We start from the raw sequence: 27,604 nt of genomic DNA, 5'->3' as shown, positions 1-27,604 counted from the left end.
TAAAGCAGTTCTGGTCACTGGCTGCAGATGGGATGCTCTTTTTGTTTTGCTGGACTGAAACTAAACCAAACCCTAAACAAATACAGGCGTCTCTTCCTGTGAAGAGTGAGTGAGAGACAGTTTGAATGCACTAAGCAACCGAACATGAAATGTAGAGAGGTTTATTTACTGACGTCAAACACTTCGAGTCTACGAGAGGCCAGCTGTCATGTTACTACCCTGCTGCTGAGGAAAGGCTTTTGTGAGTGCTGTGCGCTCTGATTTGGGGAAGCTGCTTTTATGCAAACTACAGCTCTCTGTAGCCTGGGGCTCTGAATAGCAAAACTGTGCTGACCAGATGACTTTACGCTGTACCAGTAAAGCGAGGCTGGTAAAGCTCAGTAAGCATGAACTCAGGCCTTAGCCATGCAGGTTTACCCGCTGGCCTCCAGGTTATGCACAGATGAGGTGGTTCTGACTGGGATTTGGTGTGGATCTCCCCAGGATCTGTCTCTGTGTGACGCTGCTCAGCTGCTGGTGACTTTCTGGTTTGGACATTTGTGGTTGCTCAAACTGGCTGAGGAAGGAAGATGAAGGAATTGCTTCATTTTCCTGCAGATTGTTCCTGTATTTCCTTGGCAGTGGGCCACCAGAGGTCTGGCCAGGCACATGGCACCGCTGTGCTCACAGCTGGTATATGGGGTCACAGCAGCACCCATTGCAGCAGGTTGCTGAAGCTTTCATATGCTACCATTTTTCTGAGGCCTCTTCTGAAAAGAGGACCAGTAAGGATCCAATGGTGGGATGTCTGTGTTCGGGGCAGCTCCCCCAAGGGCTGTGCAGGAAATTCCAGTGTGGAAAGAGTCACAATTAAAAGCTGTCTGGCTGGCTTATTTTGTTTTTTAGTACGAGTGACTGCACTTATCTATCCCAATCCATGAACCTTCTCTGTCAGGAAAAGTAAGTGGCACTAAGGCCTAGGAGATACTCTTCTGTAAGAGTAACAGTGATGGTAATAAATAGTAATGCCATGAAACAGTTGCCAGTGTTCAGCACTGATTTTCATAAGCCAAAGCAAAGATGAGTCAGGAAGGACCTCTGGTCTCCCTGCTGCCAAGTCCCAGTCCTGGCCCAGAGTTCACAGTCTGAGGCAGCCTCCATTCACAGACAGGATGGACACTGGCACTGTGCCCCAGTTGAAGCTCAGTCCAGGTAGTGTGCCCTGCCTCCTTGTTCCTTTGCTCCTGCACGATGGGCCACACCCCAGGCACTGCCACATGCACTTGCTGCCAGGGTTGATGGCACTTCCCAGCCAGGAGCTGCAAGCCCAGGATGCAGGAACCTGCTTTTCATTTGCATTAGTACCTCCCAGGGACAATTTCCCTACCCCTGTGTACAGTTAATGGTGGGTGAGGCCAGTATCCTCACAGAAGTGCAGATTGTAACAGTGGAATTAATGTAGCTTTTCCTCAGCACCATTTCTGCCTTGGTGCAGTAGCTGCTGTGGAAGTGGCAGTCTGCCTAATGCAGGCCTGTAATGAGCTGTGCACAGCAGATTTCATTGTCTGTAATGAGCACAAGTGGAGACACCATATTGGTGATTAGCCTAAGAACAGAAATGTAGGACATGTAAAGACAGAAATTAAGGACAGGGGAGACATAATTAAATGGTGGTAGCTAAACGAATGTTCTTCACAAAGGACCCGTGGAACCCCCAGGTTTATTCTTCTGAGAGCCACGTAGGGCAGAGGGAGACTACTAGAAGTCCACCTCAAGTTCTCTTTGTTCCTTGGCTGCAGGAAACTTCCACCGTAAAGCGTCAGTGATCATGGTGGATGAGCTGCTGTCTGCCTACCCACACCAGCTTTCCTTTTCTGAGGCGGGGCTCCGGATCATGATAACCAGCCACTTCCCTCCCAAAACACGTCTCTCCATGGCCAGCCGCATGTTGATCAATGAGGTATGTCTTTTATCTCCCCCCTTCTCCTTCTGAATTTGCCTTTTCCTCTAGCAGTGTTTAGATCAAAATGGAACTGTGGTGTTTATTCTGGATCCCTGATAGCATTTTCCCAGTTTTTATCCTTCTGACACTGACTTTACTAGATCATCCCTTGCTTTCTGTCCACATGCAGATTTTAACAGAGTCCATTTCAAGTTATTACATGGTTATGTTACCTGTGGCTGTTGCTCACAGGAGGTGCCCCCTGCATTGATCTGGCATTAATACCACTTGCAGTTATTTAATAATATGGTACTCTACTGAGTCTGCACTTAGTCTGCCCCTGGTCTTAAAGAACTCCTGAAGTCAATTCTACAGCCATTGGCCCTTCTCCTATAAAAGTTGTATGTGTGAGATTTATCTGGTCATCTGCAAGCAGCCAGTGCTTTAAATGTAAAATAAAAATATGGTTTTCAGCAAGAATTTGTGCCTGTGTTTACAGAGACAAAGGCTGATCAACAGCAGGACATACACCAATGGTGAGTCTGAGGTAGCCATCAAAATACCAATCAAGCATGTGGTCGAGAACGGAACAGGTCCCAGTAACTCTGGTGAGCGGGGCGTGAATGGCACACGGCGGGATGAAGACATGGCTGAGGCTGGGAATGAGACCGAGAACGAGAATGAGGATAATGACAACAACGAAAACGATGAGGAAGAGGAAGAAGATGATGACGATGATGACCATGAAGGACCATATACACCTTTTGACCTGCCCAGTAAGAAGCTCCTGGGTTTGTGTTGTTCCAGAAAGCAAAACTTGGTTTGGGTGTGCCAGAAAGCATCATGGATATGTGTTGAGGCAGAAGTCTCAGAGAGCTCCCATCAGCCTGCACCTCACAGTGTAGTTTCTGGTCACAGGTAAAAGATGAGAGGAACTGGGAAGCAGCAGGAACTTCTCAGGATGCAGACTGCTGGGCTTGGACACACCTTTGCTGCAGCTCATGTGTTGGCCTGGCACTGCTGTTGCAGTCAGAGGGGAGAAGCAATTTCCATGGGTTGGTTTCTCCCCCAAAACCTGGATCACCCTCTGGAGAGACCAGTCTTCTCTGCTGACTGCAGAGGAAGCTGAGGATGGTGGGGCTGCTGGCAAGGTGCTTGAATGCAGATCAGATGCATCTGCCTTTGGGCCATCTCTGGGAGATGAGGAGTGATCTTACCTCAGTGGTAAGGTGCAGTGCTAATGGAGACAGGGCAGTGGTGGTGCTGGTGTGGAGCAGAGACAGAAAAAGGTCCTGCGTGCCTCTGCTTCCTGCTGTTAACTAAGCATGCCCAATGTCTTCTTGCTCTTTCTGGAGATCTTAGAAAGTCCAAACAGCTTCATGATTTGTGAATAACCACGCGTGCTTCAGGTTGCTGAGCACTGCGCCAGCAGGATGGACATCTCCTTTTGCCAAGTTCCTCTTACCCCATCAGGGCTCTAGTCCCAGGATGATTATAATGTATCCCTGTCCTACCTTGAACTCACAGTCGCCAGAGCTGGCAAGATCTGCTATGTTGCAGAATACTGTAGGGACTGGTCCTGCCCCTTTACAGGTGAGATAGTTTTTGGGAACTCAGGATGTCCTCACTCAGACAGCATACCTGTAGTTTGAGTAAGGAAAAAACTGAGACTTGAAGACAGTAATAATGGAAATGAGGAGCCATGACACTGGATTCCTAGTATGGGAAAGGTTGGCATGGGCCTCTGGAGATCTGTGTTTCAAACTCCTGCTCAGAGGAGGTTGCCAAAGGCTGCGTCCAGTTGAGTTTTGGTTATCTGTAAGTGTGTAGATCCCAGAGTCTTTTTGGGTACCTGTTCCAGTGTTTGACCACCCTCATGACAGGAAAAAAAGAGAATGCACAAGTTAAAGTAGCATCTATTCTGAATTCCCCTTATTGCAGGCTGAGTCAGTTGGCTCTTAAAATTTCCTTGTGCATGTCTGTGAAGGGTCTGGCTCCATCTTAGGTGGTTGAAGATGGGTCAGTTCTCTTTCTAGAATCTAGTTTTATGTGGTACCTGTAAGCACTTGACCTAGGGAGGGTAGAAGTGCTCTGACCCACTGCTGTGAGGGAGGCAGTTCACACTCCTTCCTTGTGCCACTCTCTGTCCTCTCATCTCTGCCATCACCCTAACCCTAACCCTGATTTTCCAAACAAGCAATGTCTTGTCATTTGGATGGCAGTTAGGCTGAGGGGTCCCTGGCATCTTGCTTGCTAATATTAACAACATAATTACATTCTGGACTGAAACAGACTAGCATTGTGATTGTTTCCCTTTTTATGTTTTACAGCTGGCAAGATAGAAATCTTGAAGTGGCTTTTCACATGGCCATTGAGTTTTGTCCTGTACTTCACAGTGCCCAACTGCAACAAACCCCACTTGGAAAAATGGTTCATGGTTACCTTTGCTTCTTCTACACTCTGGATTGCAGCTTTCTCATACATGATGGTGTGGATGGTATGTACCAACTAAAGCAGAAACCACAGCCTGGAAGAGGCAACAGAAGGTGGTTTCATCAGCTCTCATGGTTTAGTCCAGCCGGTAACTCAGAATGCAGCAGCCACTCGCTTGCTCCCCTCTTCTTCCTCCCCCTGCTCCCTGAGGGATGGGAGGAGAATCGAAAGAATGTAGCTCCCACGGGTTGACATAAGAGCAGTCCAGTAACTAAGGTATAACACAAATCACTACTGCAACCACCAATAATAATAATGATAAGGGAAATAAAAAGGGGAAAAAATCCACTGACCCTGCTACCCAGCCTGACCTGAGCAGTGATCTAGCCCTTCCAGGTAACTGCCCGCAGTTTATATACTGGGCATGATGTGCTGTGGTGTGGAATACCCCTTTGGTCAGTTTGGGTCATGTGTCCTGTCTTTGCTTCCTCCTGGCTTCCCCTCCTCCCTGGCAGAGCATGAGACTGAGAAGGTCCTAAGTCAGAGTAAATATTACTGAGCAGCAACTAAAAACATCAGTGTTATCAGTGCTGTTCCAAGGCTGAAACTCAAAAACTCAGCACTGCACCAGCTACTAAGAAGGAGCGAAATGACTGCTACTGCTGAACCCAGGACATCAGCTTAGAGAAATGTGTAGAAAGTTCTACATAGCTGAATTTTTAGATGAGAAACCTTAAGTCTGCTTCAGTTTCTATTAGACCAGTCCACTTGCAGAGAAGAAAATTAGAGGCCAGTAGCCATAACCCTTGAACTTTATTCAGGGCTGGAATTTCACGCAGATTCTTTAACATGGGAAAATACTACACTTGCACCAGTTTAACACCTCCTTCTTGTACAGGGCAGTGTAAAGAGGCCCTGATGCAACTAAGAACCTGACCTCAATAGCTGTTCATTTTCTTGGAGGAAGCAAGCTTGAGAGGCAGAGTTGTGAATGATAACACTGAACTCAAACAAAACACGAGTTTTGAACAAAAGCATCACATTCAGCCAAATTCTTGCACAACTGCTCTAGTCAACAGGAACTGAATTCTGCCTCACTATCCTGAAGGTAGAAGCAGATAAATAAAAGTGAACACAAGGAACACAAGGAAATCCGAACATAGTTGGCCTGTTCACAGGGGAGTTCATGCACTGGCTGGGTCACTGAGCCTTTTAGCTTGGCACAGGCCTCCTTACATGATATATGTAGGTGAAAAGTGTAAGTTGTCTTCATTAGGATTACAGTAGTACTGCAGCATAGATTGTGTTTCTTTTAGAGCAGTCTCTACTCTTAAGCAGAATTGCACAATGATGGGGCATTGGCATCAGTAGAGAGTCTAGCAAGGAAAGCCTGGTTTTGTGCTGCTGCACTTGTGATGGAGCGCACAATTCATGATCTGTCTCTGCATGGGATCCAAAAAGGATAGAGATGCCTCGCTGAAGCCCTGGCCACTGCTTTCCTGCTAGGAAGGTGAAGGCAGTGAAAAAATCTTCACTGCCTTCAAAGTTCATTTTTGTACTAAATGCAAAAATAGATGCCAGGCTTTTCCCTGCACACTAATCAAAGCAGTTACAGAAGAGGACTTTCTGTTTTGTTTTCAATAATCCATGTTACCCTGAGCAGGAAATGGAAAGTTAGTGGTTTTCTTCTGCTTTTCATCTGTGAGGATGAGGTATTTTTCAAGGAAAAAGCTATCCCAGCTTTCCATAGCTGAAATACCAGAGCCCACAGGGTCACTGTGCTGTTTCTAACATATGGTTCACATTTCTCAGAATGTGCTGCAGAGAGCTGAGAAGAGCAATTAAGTGTGGCTAATAGAAAATGGGCATCCAAATTTAAAACTATTAATAATTTTGAGGGGCACCAATTCATCACAGACTGCATAGCAAAGGAAAGAGGAAATTAAATGTATGTCCCCTCTCCCACTAGGAATTGGGCCAAGCTGGTCTCTAATTGTAGTTCTTATAAACAGCTTGACAGTGTATTTCCTCTCCTTAGGTGACAATCATTGGCTACACACTGGGAATTCCAGATGTGATCATGGGTATCACTTTCTTGGCAGCTGGAACCAGTGTGCCAGACTGCATGGCAAGCCTTATCGTAGCAAGGCAAGGTAGGTTCATCACAGATATGTCACAGTGCTGTGGAAGTGTTTCCTTGTGCCCTCCTCTTTAAGTAGTACAGGTGTGTCCTGAATGTGATAACATACAGAGCCCTTTTCTGACACTGAAATTTAAAACAAGAACAAGGAAGGAAATGTTTAGCTGTTGAAAGCAGTTAACGGATTCTTAATGATAGTATGGAACAAATTCTAGTACTATTGTCAACTTCAGGCCTTCCCCAGAAGTCACAGTGTGTTCTTCATTTAAATACAGCCTGTACAGAATTGTTTAGAATATGGCATAAGGGTCATTCAGGTCACTTTCCAGCTTTTCGTCATGGTCATAAGGACTGGAAGATACTAGTGGTTTTAAGGAAAGTTCCCCCAGTCCCAGTGACTCCAGCACCAGATATTTTCACAGAAAGTTGTCAGTTCTGCTTTGGGGAACAAGAACAATGGCTCTTCCTTGAAATAACCATCTATGTAATAGACTACCCAAAGACCTAATCTGATCAGTCCAAGTTTCTGTAGAAATTTGTGTGCCATGATTACAGCAAAGCATCAAGAGCCACACTGAGCATGGCACCAGAGTGTTGGCAGGTCACAACTGGCACAGCCAGTGGCCAGGGTCCCACAGCAGCAGAGGATTAGCTGAAGGAAGTTCTCAGATGATCTAGAAGATGGATCCAGCCCCTTAAACCCCACTGGACTTGTATGATGGGGAGGGCAAAGGGGAAAGGGAAGAGGTGAGGTGAGGGTGATCTTCCTTAACTCTTCACCTTAATCTGTGGGAATTGTCTCAATTAGCTCAGGTGAATGTATTTCTGTTTAAAAGCTGAAAGACTTCTGGGCCCTGTCTGACTGAATGTGGTTTCCATTCCTGCAGGTATGGGGGATATGGCTGTGTCCAACTCCATTGGAAGCAATGTGTTTGATATTTTAATAGGCCTAGGCCTCCCGTGGGCTTTGCAGACCCTAGCAGTGAATTATGGATCATACGTAAGTCCTACCTCTGTTCACATGTTTGTTTTTATTTCTTATTTATTTATTTATAAAACAGATCCGGGGGGGGGGAAGTAAAAAATTCTGTGGACTGAATTTGAAGAAACAAATAGTTTTGCTCTTTTATGATTTGACAAGCAGTTAATTGTCAGTGGACATTCCCCATCCTTTGGAGGACAAAGTACTTCTATTTCTTCCTTAAATAAGCTAACTCACTAAAGTGTACTGCATTTTCATGCACTTGAATATATTCCAAATAAGAAGAATGATCATGTTTCTAATAAGCCAGAGAGGATAAACACAAAGGTGGAAATTAAAGGACAGAGCAGACCTGTAAGGCATTGGGTAAGAAAAATTCTAGCATTACTAAACTGGAAGGTGAAGGAAACTGTTAAATAGCTGGACATTTCAGAGCGTAACCAACATCAGGAAACAACTGCAGAGCTTTCCTGTTTGAGAAAAACCATCCAACACCACTGAAACCATCCTCTACTTCTCAGATGATAAGAGCCCCACCCCAAAAGTTGCAAGCTCCCTTCAGAGGAGGAAGAGCAGGAGATGCCATGAAGTCCTATAGGGAAGTCACTGTTGCTATTGCTGTTAGCTGGACACCACTCAGCCAGCCTTGTAGGACAGAGGAAAAATCTTTACTACAATCACTTAGTCAGTGTAAAGTTAAAAGACTGGAGAATGACAGAATTGTTGAGGTTGGCAAGTACCTCCAGAGATCGTGTAGTCCCCAGACCTTCTGCCCAAAGCAGGGTCAGCTAGAGCAGGATGCTTAGGACCATGTTCAACTGGGTATTGAATACCTCCAAGGATGGAGGCTACATAACTGGTAAGATCCCTCTGAATCTTCTGTGGGCTGAGCAGTCCCAGCTTGTGCAGCCTCCCTTTATATGTCAGATGCTGCAGTCACTTAAATCATCCTTGTGGGCCTTCATTCAACTCGCTCTAGGAAGTCTGTATCCTCCTTCTATTGAGGAGCTCAGAACTGGACCAAGCACTCAAGATGAGTCTCACCAGTACTGACTAGAGAAAAATCACCTCTCTGTACCTGCTGGGAATGCTTTTCCTAATGTAGCCCAGGATGCTGTTGGTGCTTCATGCCACAAGAGTGCATTGCAGACTTCAGCTTGGTATCTCACCAGGCTCAGCAGGTCTTTCTCTGCCAAACTGCTTTTCAGCTGGTCAGCCCCAGCATTTCCTGGCTGTGCATTTTTCCAGCAAGTCCAAGTCCCTCTGGACATCAGCACAACCCTCTGATACAACCAGACTGCATTTTGGGATCTGCATTCTCCAAAACCCCAGAACACCTAAGAAAGCTTGTGTTTCTTTCTTACTGGTTGATGGAGGCATTGCTGTTATCTCGTTCATCACATCTGTGGGAATCTGATGATGTCCATCTTCGTATTTTATTCCCCAAAACTGGATTTCCTGTGCAAGTCCTTTGACCTTTCTTTGTTTTATGGCAAAACCAGCCTTTGGAAGGATTTGGATTATTTTCCTTCCTTTCTCAAAAACTTCTTTGCCCCACAGGATAATGTCATCAATGTATTACAGGTGTTCTGGAGCTTGCCCCCATTCCAGTGCAGTCTGGATCAGTCCATGGCAAATGGTAGGGCTGTGTTTCCACCCTGGGACAGTCGATTCCAAGTGTACTGGATGCCCCTCCCAGTAAAAGTGAATTGTGGCCTGCACTCTGCTGCCAGAGGGGTTGAGAAAAATGCACTGGTAGTATCAATCATGGCATACCAATGGCTGCCTTTGACTCCATTTCATACTGAAGTTCTAGCATGTCTGGTACAGCAGCACTCTGGTGATGTGACTTCATTCAGGCTATGATCCTTTGTGCTCTCCATTAGACTTTCACACAGGCCATATGGGTGAGCAGGTCTTGCTGATCACTCCTTGGCTCTCCAGTCTACAGATCACTCCTTGGCTCTCCAGTCTACAGATCGAGCAGCTTATGGATGGGAATCCGGAAGTCCCAGTTGGTGCGATATTGCCACTGGTACACTGTTGTGGTCACGATTGGCACTTGTTATTCTTCGACCTTCAGCAACCCCACAACAGAAGGATCCTCTGAGAGACCAGGCAAGGTGGACAGCTGCTCAATTTCCTCAGTCTCCAAGGCAGTTCTGCCAAAAGCCCATCAGTAGCCTTTGGGTCTTTGAAGTACTCTCTCCTGAGATATTCTATGCCAAGGATGCATGGATCCCCTAGGCCAGTCACAATGGAGAGCTTCTCCCACTCCTTCCCAGTTAGGCTGATTTCAGCCTCTGGTGCAGACAGCTGTTGGGATCCCCTTGTCACTCCAGAAATAGAAATGGGTTCTGCCCTTTGATGATGTCAGGGTACACTGTGCACTAGTATCCAAGAGAGCCTTATACACCTATGGGACTGACATACCAGCCCGTCTGATCCACACAGTCAGGTAAACCCAGTTGTTCCTCTCCTCTGCCTGGCTGGAGGCAGGGCCTCTCTAATGGTGATCATAAGATTCTTCGTTTACTTCTTGTACAAAGGGATTAGAATTGCTTTTCATAGGCATCAGAGTAAAATTGGTTCTTTCACTTCATCTGGGAAACTTCCCACCAGAGTCTGGAGCAGCAACATGCCAGAAATGGAGAAGAGGATCTGCTCCCTTTCCCCTTGTTGCCCCTGGGCTGTGGTGTACACATGTGTGGCAGTGTGGTGTGCTGTGATTTTGCCCATTCTGAACTTTCTCAGGCACATGTGGTAAAGTGGCTTCACATATTAACCAGCCAAGCAGCTGCTCCCAGCCAGAAGATTTATGGTGCTTCATTCTTAATGTGAACAGCAGTCTCACTGCTAATGGTGCTTTCAGCTGCTATAGCACTCTTTGTAGGATGAGCTTCTGTTTGAGCCTTCCTTAAACGCCCTGTAGGCAGAGCTCATTTTACAGGTGGTGTGTTTTCATTTGAGCTAAGCAGAGACACAGGCTGCAAGCTTGTGGTTGGTTGCAAGACATCAGTGTACTGAAAGTGAGGTCCCTCTTACTGTGTAGTTCTCTCATACATGTGGCAGCAACCACAGGAAGCCCCATGCAGAATCCGGACATCTTGTTTAAACAAGTTTAGTCTGTGAGGTCGTGCCTGAGGGAGAAAAATACGGCTTGTTATCTGGTAGATAAGACAGGAAAAGAGCAAGAGAGGACCTGTCAAGGAGAAACTGATGGAGCTGCTGGAGGTCACACAACAGGGAAGTGGCAGAACTGGAAATAAACTGTGAATCTCAAGACATGTCCTGATGCTGGGTTCCTAATCATAATCATTCTGATTAAGTGCCTCTCCCACTTCGGACTGCCCCTTTCCCAGGCCCATTCTTGATGAATGTTTCAGCTTTACTACAAGGAAGTAAGGGAAAACCTTGTTTTGCTCCTCAGGCTTCACCTCGGTAGCATCTGTCACCTGTTTTCAAGAAGGAAGTTCCCCTTCTTCTGTTTTCCTCCTCTAAATGAAACATTTTCCTGCAGATGTAGGTATCGTGCAAGTGGAGGCTGCAGGGCAGTCACAGTCCCAGCCTGAACATGATGTGATGTGGGAAGCTGACACACCAGGCAGTGCTTTACAAAAACCCCTGTATGGGGTTTCCAGTTCTGGTTTCCAGCACCCTTCACCCTGCCTCCCTGTGTTATCTGTTACCACAAGCCAGTGTCTCAGTGTGATCATCAGTGGGCAATACTGGATTTTTATTCTCTTCCTTCCAGTGCTGTCAGTCCAAACCAAGACAGAGAATGCACCATCTGATGTTTCTCCAGGAAAAATGTTAGTGTTGGTGCAAGGAAGAAAAGGTCCTCCTCTACTCTTAGCTTTTGCCTTCAACTCAGTTGTCAGTCCTATAGTTCTTGGTTTGGGCCAGGCCACTGACACTTTTCCCATTGAAAGGCAGATCCAGTCAATATCAAGCAGCTTCCAGATCAGATCCCTTCTGTTTCTACAATGTCTAGTCTCTAACCCAACTATATGTTTGTTATTTTAATAGCCAGTGTTGTTTCTGGACACTCACTCTGCCTTCCTCTGTGTTTCCCACTGGAGTTTCCATTACCACTACTCAGAGATCACTTGGACACCCTCCTGCTGCAGCTCTGGCCTTCTGTTACCAACCATAGCTAATGTAGCATGCCAGCAGGACTTTCGGAGAAAAAGCAGCATCACTCTGGACCTGGAGAGACCTTTGAAAGAGTTTGCTTTCTCATCTCTTCCAGCTCTGAGTCCTGGACATGTTGCTGACTGTCTAACCTTGCAAGCATCCTTCCCCAGTGGCTCTGGCACATCCAGAGTGGAAGGACATTTGCTCTGCGGCTTCCATCAATTGCGTCCCTCTGGAATAATTGTTTTTTTTTGGATGAGAAGCTGTGAGCCAGACACCAGCCAGGAGTGTTCTAGAGAACAGGAATTTTGAGCCTGAGGATAAAGGGCAGGGTTCATTTGTTCATATCAGCATTTGGGAGTATAGTATGTTTATCCATCACTCCTCTGCCTGGTAACTTCAGCCAGTTGTAGCAAAATTTAGAATCATATCATAAAGTCATAGAATAGTCAGGGTTGGAGAGGACCTTCAGATCGTCCAGTTCCAGCCTTCTTGGACACCTCACACTAAACCATGTGGCCCAAGGCTCTGTCCAACCTGGCCTTGAACACTGCCAGGGATGGAGCATTCACAGCTTCCTTGGGCAACCCATTCCAGTGCCTCACCACCCTCAGTAAGGAACTGCTGCGTTTTATCTAACTTCCCTTCTTTCAGTTTGAACCCATCACCCTTGTCCTATCACTACAGTCCCCATTGAAGAGTCCCTCTCCAGCATGCTTGTAGCCCCCTTCAGATACTGGAAGGCTGCTCTGAGGTCTCCAAACAGCTTCTCTTCTCCAGGCTGAACAGCCCCAACTTTCTCAGCCTGTCTTCATGCAGGAGGTGCTCCAGCAGTAAGGTAGAAGTCTTAGAGATATTACATTCCTTTCATGCAAACAGGCAGCTGGAAGGAGAAGGAGTAACCCCAGTGTGAGCCTTGTTAGACATCAGAGAACCCAGAGGGAAGTGGACACTCGAGAAACAGATACTGAGACAGCAAGCGTCACTGCTTTGCTGCTCCTGACCAGTTTGCTATTCAGTTTTAATTCCAAGGCAGTATGATAAATCTTATGACATTAGGACAAAGTATGCCTTTATGTCCTCACAGCCAACATCTGTGTGTGTTTTCCCTGCCCATTCTGTACCTCACATCCTCTGAAGGAGAAGGGAGGATAGGTTCAATGGATCTGCCACTCATAGGGACAAACATTAAGGTTGAGGATAGCAGCAGAGTGGTGACTGAGTGCAGGGGTCTCTGCTTCCAACAGCATTACTCTTCTGTAGATGTTATTCCTCCTCTTGCTCTGGGGAGCCACTCTATTCTGGCTGTCACATTCATATCTTCAACCTGATGTGCTGGTATCACTGCAGCAACATTATGCAGCTTGTCAGCTATTAATGGATTCATTTATTGGCTTATCCCCAAAAACTATGGATGGGCATAGCAGCAGATGCAGACTGAAGCTAGGAACTAATACCCCCAACTTCCTGCAATAGTTTGCATGTATTGAGTGCATTTGTTCCCTGGTTTCATGGTGCAGATACTGGGATGATTATACTGTAGCAGACAGAGGAGAAGTGTCTACATCAAAAGTGCTTGGTGCCTTCCTAACAATGCAGGAAGTACTCTCCAACCATAACCCTTGCATTTATTGGTTAACACTTTGAGTGTCCATGCACAACACTCCATGTTGCATGTTCCAGGGTGTGTACCCTTTGCAACATGAATTGTGTGATACAGAGCAAAAAAGAATGTTTTCTTAGGAGTCTCAAAAAAGGTCCAAGAAGAAAACGTGTGGGAATGCAGCACATGTGTGGTGCTCAGATGAGACAGCTGCCTTGTGGGAAGACCTGGGGAATGCAGGATTTACACGGAATTTCCATTGCAAGGTAGGGACACTGCAGGAAAAAGATTGCCAGACAGACAGAGGATCTGCAGCATTTTCAGCCAAGGGACTGGAAAAACAACAGTCTCTTTGATATTCCTGAATGAAGTAATTTACTTATATTTGGAAGGCAGACACAAGGACTGTGAGAATGAAGACCTTGGCCCACTGTAGGAGAGGATCTGGTTCAAGACCATCTTAAGAACCTGAATGTACACAGGTCCATGGGACCTGATGAAATCCATCCGCGGGTCCTGAAGGAGCTGGCAAATGAAGCTGCAAAGACACTGGCCATCATATTTAAAAAATCCTGGCAGTCAGGTGAAGTTCCTGATGACTGGAAAAAGGGAAATATAACCCCCATGTTCAAGAAGGGGAAAATGGATGACCCAGGGAATTACAGACCAGTCAGTCTCACCTCTGTGCCTGGCAACATCTGGGAGCAGATTCTCCTGGAAGGCATGCTGGGGCACATGAAAAACAACAAGGTGCTTGGTGACAGCAGCAGGGCTTCACTGAGGGGAAATCCTGCCTGACCAATGTGGTGGCCTTCTATGATGGGGCTACGGAACTGATGGACAGGGTGGAGCAGTTGACGTCATCTACCTGGACTTGTGCAAAGCATTTGACACTGTCCCACATGACATCCTTGTCTCTAAATTGGAGAGACATCAATTTGATGGGTGGAGCACTCGGTGGATAAAGAACTGGCTGGATGGTCACACTCAAAGAGTTGTGGTCAATGGCTCAATGTCAGGCTGGAGACCAGTAACGAGTGGTGTCCCTCAGGGATCAGTGTTGGGACTGGTCTTGTTCAACATCTTTGTTGGTGACATGGACAGTGGGATTGAGTGTGCCCTCAGCAAGTTTGCCGATGGCACCAAGCTGTGTGGTTCTGTTGATACGCTGGAGGACAGGAATGCCATCCAGAGGGACCTTGACACACTTGTGAGGTGGGCTGATGCCAACCTCATGAAGTTTAACCATGCCAAGTGCAAGGTCCTACACCTGGGTTGAAGCAATCCCAGGCACAGCTACAGGTTGGGCAGAGAAGAGATTCAGAGCAGCCCAAGGAGAAGGACTTGGGGGTGTTGTTCCATGAGAAAATGAACATGAGCCAGCTTCAGTGTGTGCTCCCAGCCCAGAAAGCAACCGTATCCTGGGCTGCATCAAAAGGAGCGTGACCAGCAGGTCAAAGGAGATGATCCTGCCCCTCTACTCTGCTCTCATGAGACCTCACCTGGAGCATTGTGTGCAGTTCTGGTGTCCTCAACATAAAAAGGACATGGAATTGTTGGAACAAGTCCAGAGGAGGCCACAAGGATGCTCAGGGGACTGGAGCACCTCCTGTATGGAGACAGGCTGAGAATGTTGGGGCTGTTCAGCCTGGAGAAGAGAAGGCTGCATGGAGACCTCATAGCAGCTTCCAGTATCTGAAGGGGGCTACACAAATGCTGGGGATGAACTCTTCATTAGGGACTGTAGTGACAGGACAAGGGGTAACGGGTTGAAACTTAAGCAGCAGAGGTTTAGATTGGCTATAAGGAAGAAATTCTTTACTGTGAGGGTGGTGAGGCACTGGAATGGGTTGCCCAGGGAGGTTGTGAATGCTCCATCCCTGCCAGTGTTCAAGACCAGGTTGGACAGAGCCTTGGGTGCCATGGTTTAGTGTGAGGTGTCCCTGCCCATGGCAGGGGGGTTGGAAATAGATGATCTTAAGGTCCTTTCCAACTCTAACTATTCTATGATTCTGTGATTCTTTATTTAGACCCTGGAGCAAAACCAGTTTGGATTTTGGCAATAGCTCCTTTTTGCTGAAGCAACTGCTAGAAAAGAACTAGTGGAATCACTTTTATTTAGTTTCCATTGGTTTTCCTCTGTCGTTCAGCTTCAGCCTCAGTCCCGTATCATGGGAATAGCTGAAGCTGGTGGCAGCTTTTCATTTGCTGGACAAGAAGCAGGGAGTTGCCTCAATTCAGACAGAGCAGACTTTGAACTTCTAAACCTTTCATGTATGACTAGTCAAAACACAGTGTTCTGGCGTGCTTCTTCCACTAGATACAAGCCAAACCTCAAAGGGGAGTTTGGGAATGTTGATTTTTCCTCCTTGCAGTATGAGGGAATGCTTTGTCTGTAGACATTTTTCTCCTGGGAAAGAAGCATTTCCTATTCTTAAACAGAGAATGAGTTTTTCCTTCTGTCAATAAGAAGATTCCATTTGAGGCCCTTTTTCTGCTCTGCTAAAAACCGAAATTATCTCCTCCCTCACTGGGAGGTTTGAATGTTTTGCCATCTCTTTTCCCTGGATTTGCTCATTGTCACATACCCGGAGAAAGCCTGTTGCCTCTTGCAGGAGATGCCAGTTGTCTCATGGGAAGGCTGCTTCTCTGATTTCTGCCCTACTTTGTCAGATCAAAGATTCATTTTTCTTAAGTTTTTATGCCAAATTTCAAAACCTTCTGAGCTCCTGTGCTCACAGTTAGGAGTCACAATAAGAAGGTGACAGTGATAACCGGAGAAGTGAGAACAGTTTGTCAGTTAAAACTGTGTTTTCAGAGCTGTAGGCTTACGGGCAATCTGTGAAACAGCAGCAGGTAGTCCAAAATCAAATGCAGTAACAGAAAGGATCCTTCAGGTTAGTTAGTCCAAGAAGCCTTTACAGGGAGGGGCAGCATGCTTAAATGGGAATCGTATCTACAATGAGGGAGATTTCTTACTGGTGTAAGTCAGCTTGCTCCAGGGCTGTCTTAAATAGCCTAGAGACCCTGGGCATGGTGCCTGAACATATGCCATTCTCCACATGTGCAAAAGTCGAGTGGGGTCAGACTCACTGCACGTGCCAGAAAAGCAGTGCATGAGACACAGCTGGACTCACTGCACACACCAGCCAGAGCTGTTCTGTGCATAAGCAGCAAGCCAAGTTAAGTGGAGTATTTGTGTGCGCATAGAGTAACTCCACAGCATGTCCACTGCAAGTCCAGTGCATCTGGAATTACACCCCACACCCATCCATGGAATCTATATCCCAGCTGTTCAAGAGCAAATCTGCTTTGGGGACAGGCTTATATCAATGCTGGTTTGTTCCAACTGTCTTTCTGTTGGTTTTCGTTTGCTCTTCACTGGTTTATAGCCCTTCTCACCTATGGTTTTGGTCCTCTTCTGTACCTTCTCTGCCTGCTGCATGGCACAGCAGGGTGCTGCTATGCATGCCTCACCTCTTGAGCCACAGTGGAAATGTCTGGAATTCTGCTCAGTTTTTACAGTGCTTTGAGCTCACCAGCAAGGTTTTTTAGCCAAGGAGTTGCACTTTTTCTTCCAGAAAGTCCAGCTGTGATACGTATCCAGTTCAGCCAAATGAGCTTCCTGACAAAGTGCATTCCACAAGTAACATTTGCTCGCAGAGGGAAACCACCCTTTGCTATGTACATGGAGAGGTTTTAAGGCTGCTGTCCTATGGCAGAGTGAGGTAATAGGCAATGACCCTCATAAATGTCCCAGTTTGCAGAGCAAAAAGCACTGGGAAGTGGCAACTGTGTTAGAAAACATCTTCCCTCACCCTGGAAATCCTGTCTTTTGATGGGAATAGTCAAGCTTCCTAAAGGAAAGTTCTTGTTATTTTGGTTCATTGCTAGTTAATTGCTTTACTTAACAGTGGGGGCTAGCCAAGATCCCTGTCCAGACACAGTGCTAGTTAAGCCTGAGTTGAGAACTGTTAACCTGGGGTGAAACTCCAGTGTTTTAATGCAATACTACTGCACAGGAAAATCAGTGCTTAGGCTGCTGAAAGTGGGGTTGCCACATTTTCTTTGCCTGTGTGGGATCAGTGTTATAAATAATTAGCATACACTTTCTAGTTTTGAATAATCCTTAATAGTAACTTTTGTTCCCCTGAATCACCTCCAAAGAGAAAACTTGCAGATAGTCTAAAGCAGGCAGCCTCAAACATCTCTCTGTGGAAGCACTGTCCTTAGCAGATTAGACACAGAGGCCTTTGGAATAGTCTTCATTTGAAATGCCAGCTTTATGGAGGCTAATGATGTAACTGAGAAGTAGCGTACGCATTTTAGGTTGAACTCAGACGTTTTTCATGCTAAAATAATTCCAGCTGCTTCATTTGCTTCTTTTTCCTGTAGATTCCTTTCTGATTGATGTATTTTATGCTGACAGTTTTTACAGATACAGGCACTGGTCAAACAGAATTTCTGACCAAAATCCATACAGGAATTTTTGTAAACTAGTATCTGTCTTTCCTGACAGCTGCTGCTCATACAGGGTAGCAGAGAAGGTGCCTTTCAATTTGTATTTTGGACACACAGAGTTAGGTTGGGAGCTTTTTTTGCCTTTTAGAATAATTAAAATGGAAATCTAGCCTCACACTAGGCCATGTAGCCCAAGGCTCTGTCCACACTGGCCTTGAACACTGCCAGGGATGGGGCATTCTTTGGACAGCTTGGCCAGTGCCTCTTTTTTCATGTGAATTTTCCTCAGCAGCTCCTTATCCATCCAAGGAGGTCTCGTTCCCCTCCTGCTGCACTTCCTTCTAGTCGGGATGCAACACTCCTGAGCTTGTAGCAGGTGATCCTTGAATATTAACCAAGAGTCTTGGGCCCCCCTGCCCTCTAGGGCTATATCCCATGGAACCTTGCTAAGCAGGTTCCTGAGGAGGCCAAAGTCTGCTCTCTTGAAGTCCAGGGCAGTGAGCTTACTGCACGCTCTTCTCACTGTCCTGAGGACCTTGAATTCATCCATCTCGTGATCACTGCATCCAAGACTTCCCTGGAGAGTCACATTTCCAATGAGCCCTTCCCTGTTGGTGAGCACAAGGTCAAGCACTGCACCTCTCCTTGTCGGCTCCTTTATTGCCCTGTTTGCCTCCATGCTAAATTACATTCAGCTTGTGCTAGTGTGCCATGCTGCACTGATAGTGATCATCTGCAGCAACTGAGGTGCAGGGTGTGAGAATACAGACTTGTTTTCTTCACTGATATGAGTAAGAGTAGGGAAGAAATTACATGTTTGTGTGTGTCCTTGTTTATTTTCATCCACAATGAAGCAGTAATTGATGACTGAATGCAAAAATTCCTTTCCCTTCTTTATTCTTGCAGGATTCACATGCAAGTTAAGTGCCAGAAAGAAAATTCCATGATGTAACAGTATAAGAAATGACAAAGTCTGTGTGAGGTGAAACAGTTTGACATGCTGTCAACTCCTAAGGATGCTATTCTATCAGTACTCTTTCTTTGGCAAGAGGGAGTATGCAAAATAATCTGTGATGTAATGGGTCTGAATTGGAGCTTAAATCTTGCAAACCAGTGTTCAGCAACTCAACAGTTTAGGATTTTACTGAATTATCAGCAGAGAGAAATACTGTTGCTTCTAATTGTGACATGGTTTTATAAACTTTCTTCTTTTACAGATTCGGTTAAACAGCAGAGGACTTATCTATTCTGTCGGTCTCCTGCTGGCATCTGTTTTTGTCACAGTATGTATATGGTCTTTCGTTCTTCATTTCCAAAGAGTAATTTTACAGACTGTTTCTTCACCTGTTCTTTTCTCACTTCCAGCTATAATAGTGGTTGCAAGGACTGTTGTTAAGGGGTAGGAATGGTCATTCCTATTGTAAACTTCCCAAGACCTTGATCTGGCACTTTGCAGAAGCTGTCTCTGTCACAGGATGCCTCTCATAGTTGTGTATTTTTCATGGGAGGAGCCCAAGAGATGCATTAGTTATTTCTCATGCTAAAGTTGGACCAGATCCCTTGATTTATTACAAGATCCATTCTCCTGTTGGACAGGAAGACAGAATGCTGTACAATTTGCTTTGGCTCTCTGTAAGAACCATCTGAACTGCAACACCAGCCAGAATAAATAGTGCCTAGGCATGACAGCGTTTCTCTTGAAATCCATGCCTCATGTTTCCTGACCTGCCCATGTCCAGCACAGCAGATTAGAAATTATAAGGAGAAGAGAATTTCTGTGACATCTTCCAAATCTTGAGACCAGCTTCTGTGGGGAGTCATAGAATCATAGAACAGTTAGGGTTGGAAAGGACCTTAAGATCATCCAGTTCCAACCCCCCTGCCATGGGCAGGGACACCTCACAATAAACCATGTCATCCAAGGCTCTGTCCAACCTGGCCTTGAACACCACCAGGGATGGAACACTCACAACTTCCATGGGTAACCCATTCCAGTGCCTCACCACCCTTACAGGAAAGAATTTCTTCCTTATATCCAATCTGAACTTACCCTAAATTTGAACCCATTACCCCTTGTCCTGTCACTACAGTCCTTAATGAAGAGTCCGTCCCCAGCATCCTTGTAGCCCCTCTTCAGATACTGGAAGGCTTCTCTGAGGTCTCCACTCAGCCTTCTCTTATCCTCCTGGAGTCCCCCTGGGCATTGCACACCAATAGTTCTCACATACACAAGACTTTAATTTTTCATGAGGTTTGTGTGAGAGCAAACTAAGCCTTAGACTCTGTGGCTCCAGACTGAGAAGCAGAGGGGCATGTAAAACATTTTGAGTGAAGAAAAGGGGATCTGGCCTTTGAAAACATTTCTGAATTAAATGGGATAGTTCTTGTCAAAATTAAATTCATTGCAGAAACTTAAGGCCCTTGAGCCAGGGCTCAGAGTGACCTAAGTCAGTGGGGCTTCAATGACTGTGGGGGGCTACTCTGATTTACTTCACCTGTGGTCTTCAGCTCACGTGCTGCAGAACTCGCATTGTGATTGCTTCCAGGTGACCATAATCAGTAGGGGTGCAGTCACCTTTGTGTTCCTGTAATTGAGATGTAATTTAAACCTCTGTTCAAAACGTTCCTGCTGTGGTGGCTTACTCTGTGTTTATTGTAGGTTTTTGGCGTCCACATGAACAAATGGAAACTGGATAAGAAGCTAGGGTGTGTGTGCCTTTCCCTTTATGGCATCTTCCTGTGTTTCTCCATCATGACAGAATTCAATGTTTTCACTTTTGTGAACTTGCCCATGTGCAGAGATCACTAATATAGGTGGCAGACTGTTGGGAGGAACTTCCTTTTTACCTGTGCAATACAAACCACGGCTGGCATCTCCTGAACGCGGTGCATCTCCAAGTCGTGACGTATATCCTGCTCACTGTTCATAGGACCTGTGGCCCCGTCTAGGTCTGCCCTGTTCCTGACTCCCTGCAACCTGGACAAATCCTGCATCGATGTGAAGATTATTTTTTTCAATATTCATGTGATTCCCTAGCTCAGTTATTGAGCAGTGTGACTGGGATGAACTGGCTGCTAACTGGCGTCAAGCCAGGCAAAACTGGTCTGCTACAGTTATTTCTTCTTTTTAAGTTATTTGATGGAAGACTAATCTAATTTATGACTTAAGACTACTGCTGTAATGCAGAAGAGATACATTCTACAGGGGCTGATTTTTGAGGAGAATCATGGGATTTTTTTTGTTTGGTTGGTTTTTGTCTTATTCCTTTTTTTTTTTAACTGTGTTCTGGGGTTTGAGGGGTGGGAAGGGGTTTTTTTGGTTTTGTTTTTTAATTGCCAGAGATCAAGATCTTCTCTTGCATCTTCTCCTTCTGTGTGCTGGGCCTCCTGTAATGATCCAAAGGTCACAGGGCAGTGTAATATGGGAATACAATTCAAGGTACTCAGCATATGAATGGATTTAATGCATTTTAAAAGAAGATTGTCGAGGCAACAGACAATGACTTTTGACCATAAATAATGAAACTTGTACAGGTATGATGAGGAATGCAAAGCAAACACGGATTCGGAGGGTAAACACTGCTACCATTTTATTACTGACATTGGAGTTTTATTAGTAGGGTGTTCATGGTATTTCCAAGCAATAGTTTGATTGCCAGCCCTGGAGGGCTGCCAATGAAATGTCCTGGTTTTTAATGGTCTGCACATGGAAATGGAAGGTCAAAACTTTCTCTGCTCCATCAGATTTCTTGTTTTGGGGGGATTTAATAGTTCATGTCTTACTCATTCTGAGAAGGAGATAAGTAAATGTTGGAACTTTTCTGAGTTACAGACACTGGTTTCTTTAAAAGGAAAGAGGCATATTTTGCACAGATATAGTTACTGAAGTCATAATTTGCCGTTCTTTAAAGAATACACTGGACCTGGCCAGATATTTGTCTTCTTAAGCAGTTGAACTTACCTGGTAACAAATCAAGCAGATTCATCGCCCCTCCTTTGGGAAGGAGGAAGACACAGAGAGACATGGCACTTTTTAGAATGTGGAATATCTTCAATGCAGACTCGCTCACAGATCTTAAGTTATTGTGAAAGTTTAACTATTCATTGTTCCAATATCCCTGCTAGATTTTGTATAATTCTGTATTAATATGCAGGCAGATTCCACCCCATGGAAAACACTATCACAGCTTCATTTGTATTGATACTGTGGATTCTTGTCAGTGCTGACTCTTGTATTTACTTTAAGCACTGATCACTTCTGATTCATTTGGTATGTTTTTTCTTCTTGTATATGTTCTACTATGAAATGTATTAAGGTACTACCAGCTAGGTGAATGTTTTTGTCTATGGTACAAACAGTGGCAAATATTGGTAGTAAAGGTACAGAAAACCTTATATATAAAAAAAAAGTAAGTTAAAAAAACCCCTAACCAACAACTTACACCAAACCCTAACCTACAGCAGGGAGGAAACCTCCAACCAAAAAGAAGGCAAAGAGAGCCCCATTCACATACAGAAAGCCAAGTTTCATTTTCACTTTTGGAAGTGACTTTTACAGTTTGATTTTGTTTGGGCAAAGTGCCGTAAATGAAAATATTTACCCCCTGTGGTTTCCATTCAGCTCAGCAACCAATGTTCGTTCTTTGTCACACTAAGCCTGTGGAGGTTCTGGCCCCTGTTGCACTGCATGTGTCGAGGAGATCTGGTGGGAAAAGCTGTGTGCTGCTGGCCTCGGTGGACAAAGTGTGCTCATGATCCCTGGCAGTGAGCAGTACGGGTTGGACAGGCAGTGGAGAGTCAATGACATGCCTGCGTCACCATTTTTCTTCCTGCATTTGTTGTGTTGCTGCTTGTTGAGCTCTGCAGCCTGTGGTTCAAGCAGCCGTGTCATGACTGTGCCGCTGATATCCTCTTGCATTAGGAAGCCCTCTGTACTTTTCCTGTTGTTTTCTATTGTTGCTGTTGGATTTTTTTTGTTGTTGTCAATGAGATTAATAATAACCACTAAAATGCCTAAAATACTTCCTTAAATCAAAGTTAGCAACGGTGTGGCCCATGTCCCTAAGGCCACCCCCTCCACACACAGCTATACTCTTGTAGCAAGATGCAGTTGCTCCTAAACAGAGTGTTTCCTTGAGGGACAGATTTGGGGAAGAAAAACAAAAAAGAGAGAAGTTTCACATCAGGGCCTATTGTTACTTCTATTTTTAATATTTATACTGCTGCTCCAATGGAGCCAGTTGGATCTATTTCTACGAAATAGCCATTACCTATCCCGTGGCACAAAAACTGCATGAGTATTTTTTAGGAACTTTTCCTATTGGTGTGCATTAAATACTGTAGTGTATTGTAGCTTTGCATTGTGTATAAAACCCGAGATACCTTGTTTTGACATTTGTGTTGTGCAAGAATGTTCTGCAAGTTGTTTCTAAGCAGAAGCAAAAGGTACATTGAATTGCCGTTATTGTGCCATATATGAATTGATGAGCACTTTCTATATTGACAGTTCTAGTGAGATGTGCTTACAATTTACAGCCAAATCTCAGACCTGGTTTGGAAGAGGACAGACCAAGTGAATGTGTGCGTTCTTGTTTTTCACTCCAAAAGACAGCGCCTGTCAAGTTTTTAGCATAATCAAAGCCTGTGGAAATGTCAGCAAAGCAAAAACACTTGAGCAATTTTTAGCATTCTTCCTCTGTGACATCTCCAAAACTCCTGTAGACAGTTACATTCAAATGTGGCGCAGGTCAAAAGGTTTGCTCCAGAGAGGACTGGGTCTCAGAGGTTCTCTCCTCCCGACATCAGATCCTAGCCAGTACCTGCCTTCCGTTCCCTGCAAGCGGCTCTGCAGTGCCTATTGCTGCCCAGTGACAGGGTCACCACTGCGGCACGGGAGCCCTGGGGGAGGCTGCCCCCTCTGCCCTGCTTGGAGCCGTGGGGCAGGAAGGGCTGTGCCGGAGCTGGCGGAAGGGGCAGGTGGGGCACAGCCAGGCTCTGGAGAGGAGCAGGGTTTGGGGGCTGCCACGTTGGGTTGTGTTCTTTGAACGTGCCTGGGATTCCTGTGCGCTGTTGTTACTCTGAGAGCAGGGGTCACCTTCATGTCTGAGGCTGCGCTCGGCTTTGGGCCAGCTGACTCTTTCTGTTTCCATCCCCAGCTGTTTCAGACAATTCTTAATGATTACTTCAAAGGAAGATGAAAGGGCCTTTTCCTCAGTGTAGAGCAGCCCACTGCAGTGCTGACTTTGACTTGATTTATAGATGTGAGCCTTTGCTAGTTTCAACTCTGCTCAAGGTGTGGATGGCCTCCCTTTGACAGCAGTTCAAGGGCAGAATGTTGGGATACAATATGGTGAGGACCTAAGCGTGCTGTAAAAGCTGCTTATGTCCCTACCAAAGGTAAATTTTCTACTTGCTTTTTTTTAATTTTTGTCTTTTTATTTTTTCCTTTTTTGTTTTTTGATGTCCTGCACTTGTTTGTAGGTTGTTCTGTGACAGGAGCACCAACCTGAACTGTGTGCCTGGGAGGAGCCTTCCACTAGGGTCATTTGGGGTTTTTTTTCCTGTCATGCTACCTGGCTGCTTTGTTTTCTGCTTTCTGTCCTCAGCTGTGTCACTGAAATCAACTGATTGGCATGGTTTAGATTTGTGATGTTAATGCCTGAGAAAACAGATACTCATTCTTAACATTCAGAGATGCACGACTGGGTTTTTCATGACAAAACACATCAGGTAAAACAGCAATCTGGTTTTAGAAAAACAAGTTCAATGCAGATGGGGCAACTTGAGGGTAACTTTTAACAGCCTGCTGTCAGAACAGGAGCTTTTCGATGCCTTTTCCAAATAACAGTGTTTGCGAGATAAAATGTAGATTGAATATTGCTGAATAACTTCAGAAAACCACAACTTTCTGCTGATTGTTCAATGTTTCTTACATCAGTTTTTTGGGGGAGCCTTAATCCTTTCAAATAAAGCTCACAGAGGTGCAGCAGTGAAAGGTTTATCTATTTCAAAGTTACGCCACTTAGGCTTTAAACTTGTTTAAATAGGTTAATCAATCAATCTCAATGGGCCATGCTTAGCTGGATTTAAATCTTCCTTATATTCATGAAGTTTCACTTGATCAGCAGCCACTGTAACGTAGTCTAAAATAGACTTAAATCCAGGTAAGAATGTCTGTATTAGGTTTGTCCAACTTGAACCAGACCACTTTAAAGCCATGCTTTTAAAGAAAGTGGTGAAAGTTTGAATATTTGGAAGACTTTATTCACTTCAAAATTAAGGAGGTGCAGAGTTTGAATATGCCAAATGGGTGAAGCAACTACAGTGTTTAAAAGAAGAGAGTTCTCAGTATTTCAGTGACTTGAGTGAAAGTTGATATCTGTTGAGACCAATGGCAAAACCCCAATGACTGCTTCGTAGGGTCAGTGTACGTGTTTGCAGCATTAAGCCCCGGAAACAGCTGTTGCACTTTGTTTTTTAATGATAAATGAACTTTTCTTACCTGAAGAGGTAAATGAAGAACTATGAATACAGCTTGGCACCTTTAAGGGAATTTACGTGAATATCCTCTTAGCACTTAGTAGCCTCAAATCTGAAGTATATTTTGTATATGTATACACTTCCACCCAAACTTCTCTGACTTCTTCGGCTGAATCTCCAGAACCAGTCTCAGGTGTGGGCAAATCCATGTCTTTTGGAAAGGTTCTCTTTATTCTTGGGAAAGCAATGAGGGAGGAAATGGCAGATTATGTCATTGTGCACCAATTTGGCTGAAAATCTATTCTATCCCACCCTGAAACAGCCTAGGCCAAGTTATCCAAGTTTGGGCAGAAGCATCTAATTTCAGGAAAGCATCTAGAAAAGCACAGTTTGTTTAAAGCAACCACATTTGTAATACATTTATATAGTTAAAATGACTTTATCATGGCATGTTTTAGGTAGTTTTTTATTTTGTTTTTTTGTAATAGCCTTGTAGAACAAGTTTTAAACCTTCCACACCAAAACAACCTGGCAGAAATCTTGTCAATAGGATCTTTTGTCTGCCAGGTAGGATTTGAATGGTGCTAAAAGTCAACATGACAATTTCACAGCAACAGCTTAACGTAACCTTTTTATTGCCAGTTGAGGGAGAACATAACATCGTATGCCTGAACCTGTGAGGACAGTTGTAGCTGATTGCAGATCTGCTCAAATGTTGAGCATTTCCATTGGCATGCCTGGCATGGAAAGCAAGGAGCTTGGATTCCCAGAGGACTAACCCCTGTTGCTGGATATCTCATGCTATAATGATAGAAAGGGTTTGCTGGTACACACACCCCCTAGTTACTGCCTGCTAGCTTGGGGTGATGCTCCTTTTTCGTAACAGAAACACAGATTTCCCTTAGAACTGAGTCTTACCTTAATTCTGGTCAGTGTTGTCTACTGATAGGCATTGGAGCAGGGGAGGACCCTAAAGCTCATCCAGTTCCAACCCCTTACCATGGGCGGGAACAACTTTCACTACAGCAGGGTACTCCAAACCCCGTCCAACATGGCCTTGAACACTGCCAGGAATGGGGCAGCCACAAGTGCTCTGTTCACTTCATGCATGCAGAGATGGGCATTTGGCTCTGCAAGGAGTTAACTGTAGAAATGTTTGGTGGATAGAGAGGCCTGTAACATTAAGTAAATTTTATTAATCATAGAGGTGTGTAACTCTGCCATTAGGAATGCAAAAACAGAGCCCTCGGCACTTGCGCAGTGAGATCTATATGCAACTGGTGGGGTCATTTCAGTAAAGCAGTCTCCAGCGTAGCAAACCACCACATCTCTGAGGGAGACTGGTTGTAGTAATTCCTGTCAAAAAGTGGTGCCATCAGCGTACAGGTACGTGGTTACCTTACAGTCATAGAACCAAGAACTGGTTTGGGCCAACTTCTAAGCTGTGAGTCCAGAAAGCACCAGAGCCGTTGCCTAACTTGAAGCACATCCCTTGTCCTGTAGAGGTCCATCTGTTGGAAGCTGGGCACATGCTGAAGTGTTCTGCAGAGAAATTTGGTTTAGGGAATCCAGCTCTTTGGCATCAGGAGAGTTTATTTAAGTGTCCAACAAAGCAGCGCGTGCAGTTTAGGAGTGAGGGCTTTCTCAGGGAGCAATTGAGGCAAAATGTTCTCCCGGCAGGGGTAGAATCCTCCCTGGTCAATGAGCAGATTACTCTGACCAGAGCCTCTAATGAACATGCCTTGGGTTCAAATCCAGACAGTGACTTTTAGAAGACTTCATACAAGTTTTGTAACCTGTTCACTAGGAGTCAGCTGCTGAGGTTTTTACTCTTGATGCTATTTAGGAAAGCAGATTTTTGCCTTGCAGGGGTCTGTCGCTTGCCTGTATGCCCCTCTAGAAGACAGGAGCTGATGTTAGTAGCTCTGCTGTGCAAACAGGACCTGATGCTGAGCTTTCTCAGCTTAAAAGCAAGGGGGTTTTAACTGAGCAAGAAGGGCTTTGGGTCAATCCCAGGCCTGGGGCAGTTGCCGATGGGGTTGTACCTGCATGGAGGTGTCCAGCAGTCAGTGCACAGCACACACTAGCGCAGGTGCCTGTCTCACCTCCCACTCTCAGCAGCTCCTGCTGAGCAGAGGGCAGAGCTGGGCAGTTCCTCTGCCTGCCCTGTGCAGGGCAGTTCCTTTGCTATGTGCTCTTGCCATCCCAGAGCATGTGCAGGGCTTGGGTGGGCTCTTTTGAATTTGAGGCTGCAGTTTGCAGTTGGAGGAGGTGGGAAAAGAATTTTGCATTGCAAAATATGGGCTAAGATACCACAGCAGGAGTTCTCTCCCACGTCCCAGCTTCATGCAACTGCATCTGTAGGCATGCAGATGGTGAAGTATGAAGGATCCAGGACCCTCTGATACTCTCCAGCCAGCACTTTAAGTTGAAGGTCATGTTACAAAA

General features: G+C 45.3%; 1 protein-coding gene across 1 annotated transcript in view; it reads left to right on the top strand.

Moving 5' to 3' along the window:
• The window catches only part of SLC24A3 (solute carrier family 24 member 3), a 155,339-nt gene extending 134,853 nt beyond the window's left edge, over positions 1–20,486 (top strand). Inside the window, exons 11-17 of the mRNA XM_034061044.1 lie at positions 1,779–1,939; positions 2,421–2,697; positions 4,252–4,418; positions 6,393–6,507; positions 7,382–7,494; positions 18,895–18,960; positions 20,337–20,486. Coding sequence (XP_033916935.1) covers positions 1,779–1,939; positions 2,421–2,697; positions 4,252–4,418; positions 6,393–6,507; positions 7,382–7,494; positions 18,895–18,960; positions 20,337–20,486 — 1,049 coding nt within the window. The remainder of the gene's footprint in view (positions 1–1,778; positions 1,940–2,420; positions 2,698–4,251; positions 4,419–6,392; positions 6,508–7,381; positions 7,495–18,894; positions 18,961–20,336) is intronic.
• The last annotated feature ends 7,118 nt before the right edge of the window (positions 20,487–27,604 follow it).

This window comes from Melopsittacus undulatus, chromosome 3, assembly GCF_012275295.1.
Source record: "Melopsittacus undulatus isolate bMelUnd1 chromosome 3, bMelUnd1.mat.Z, whole genome shotgun sequence".
Classification (NCBI taxonomy): domain Eukaryota; kingdom Metazoa; phylum Chordata; class Aves; order Psittaciformes; family Psittaculidae; genus Melopsittacus; species Melopsittacus undulatus.
The sequence above is the reverse complement of the archived record's forward strand: the minus strand, read 5'-3'. Positions and strand labels throughout refer to the sequence as shown.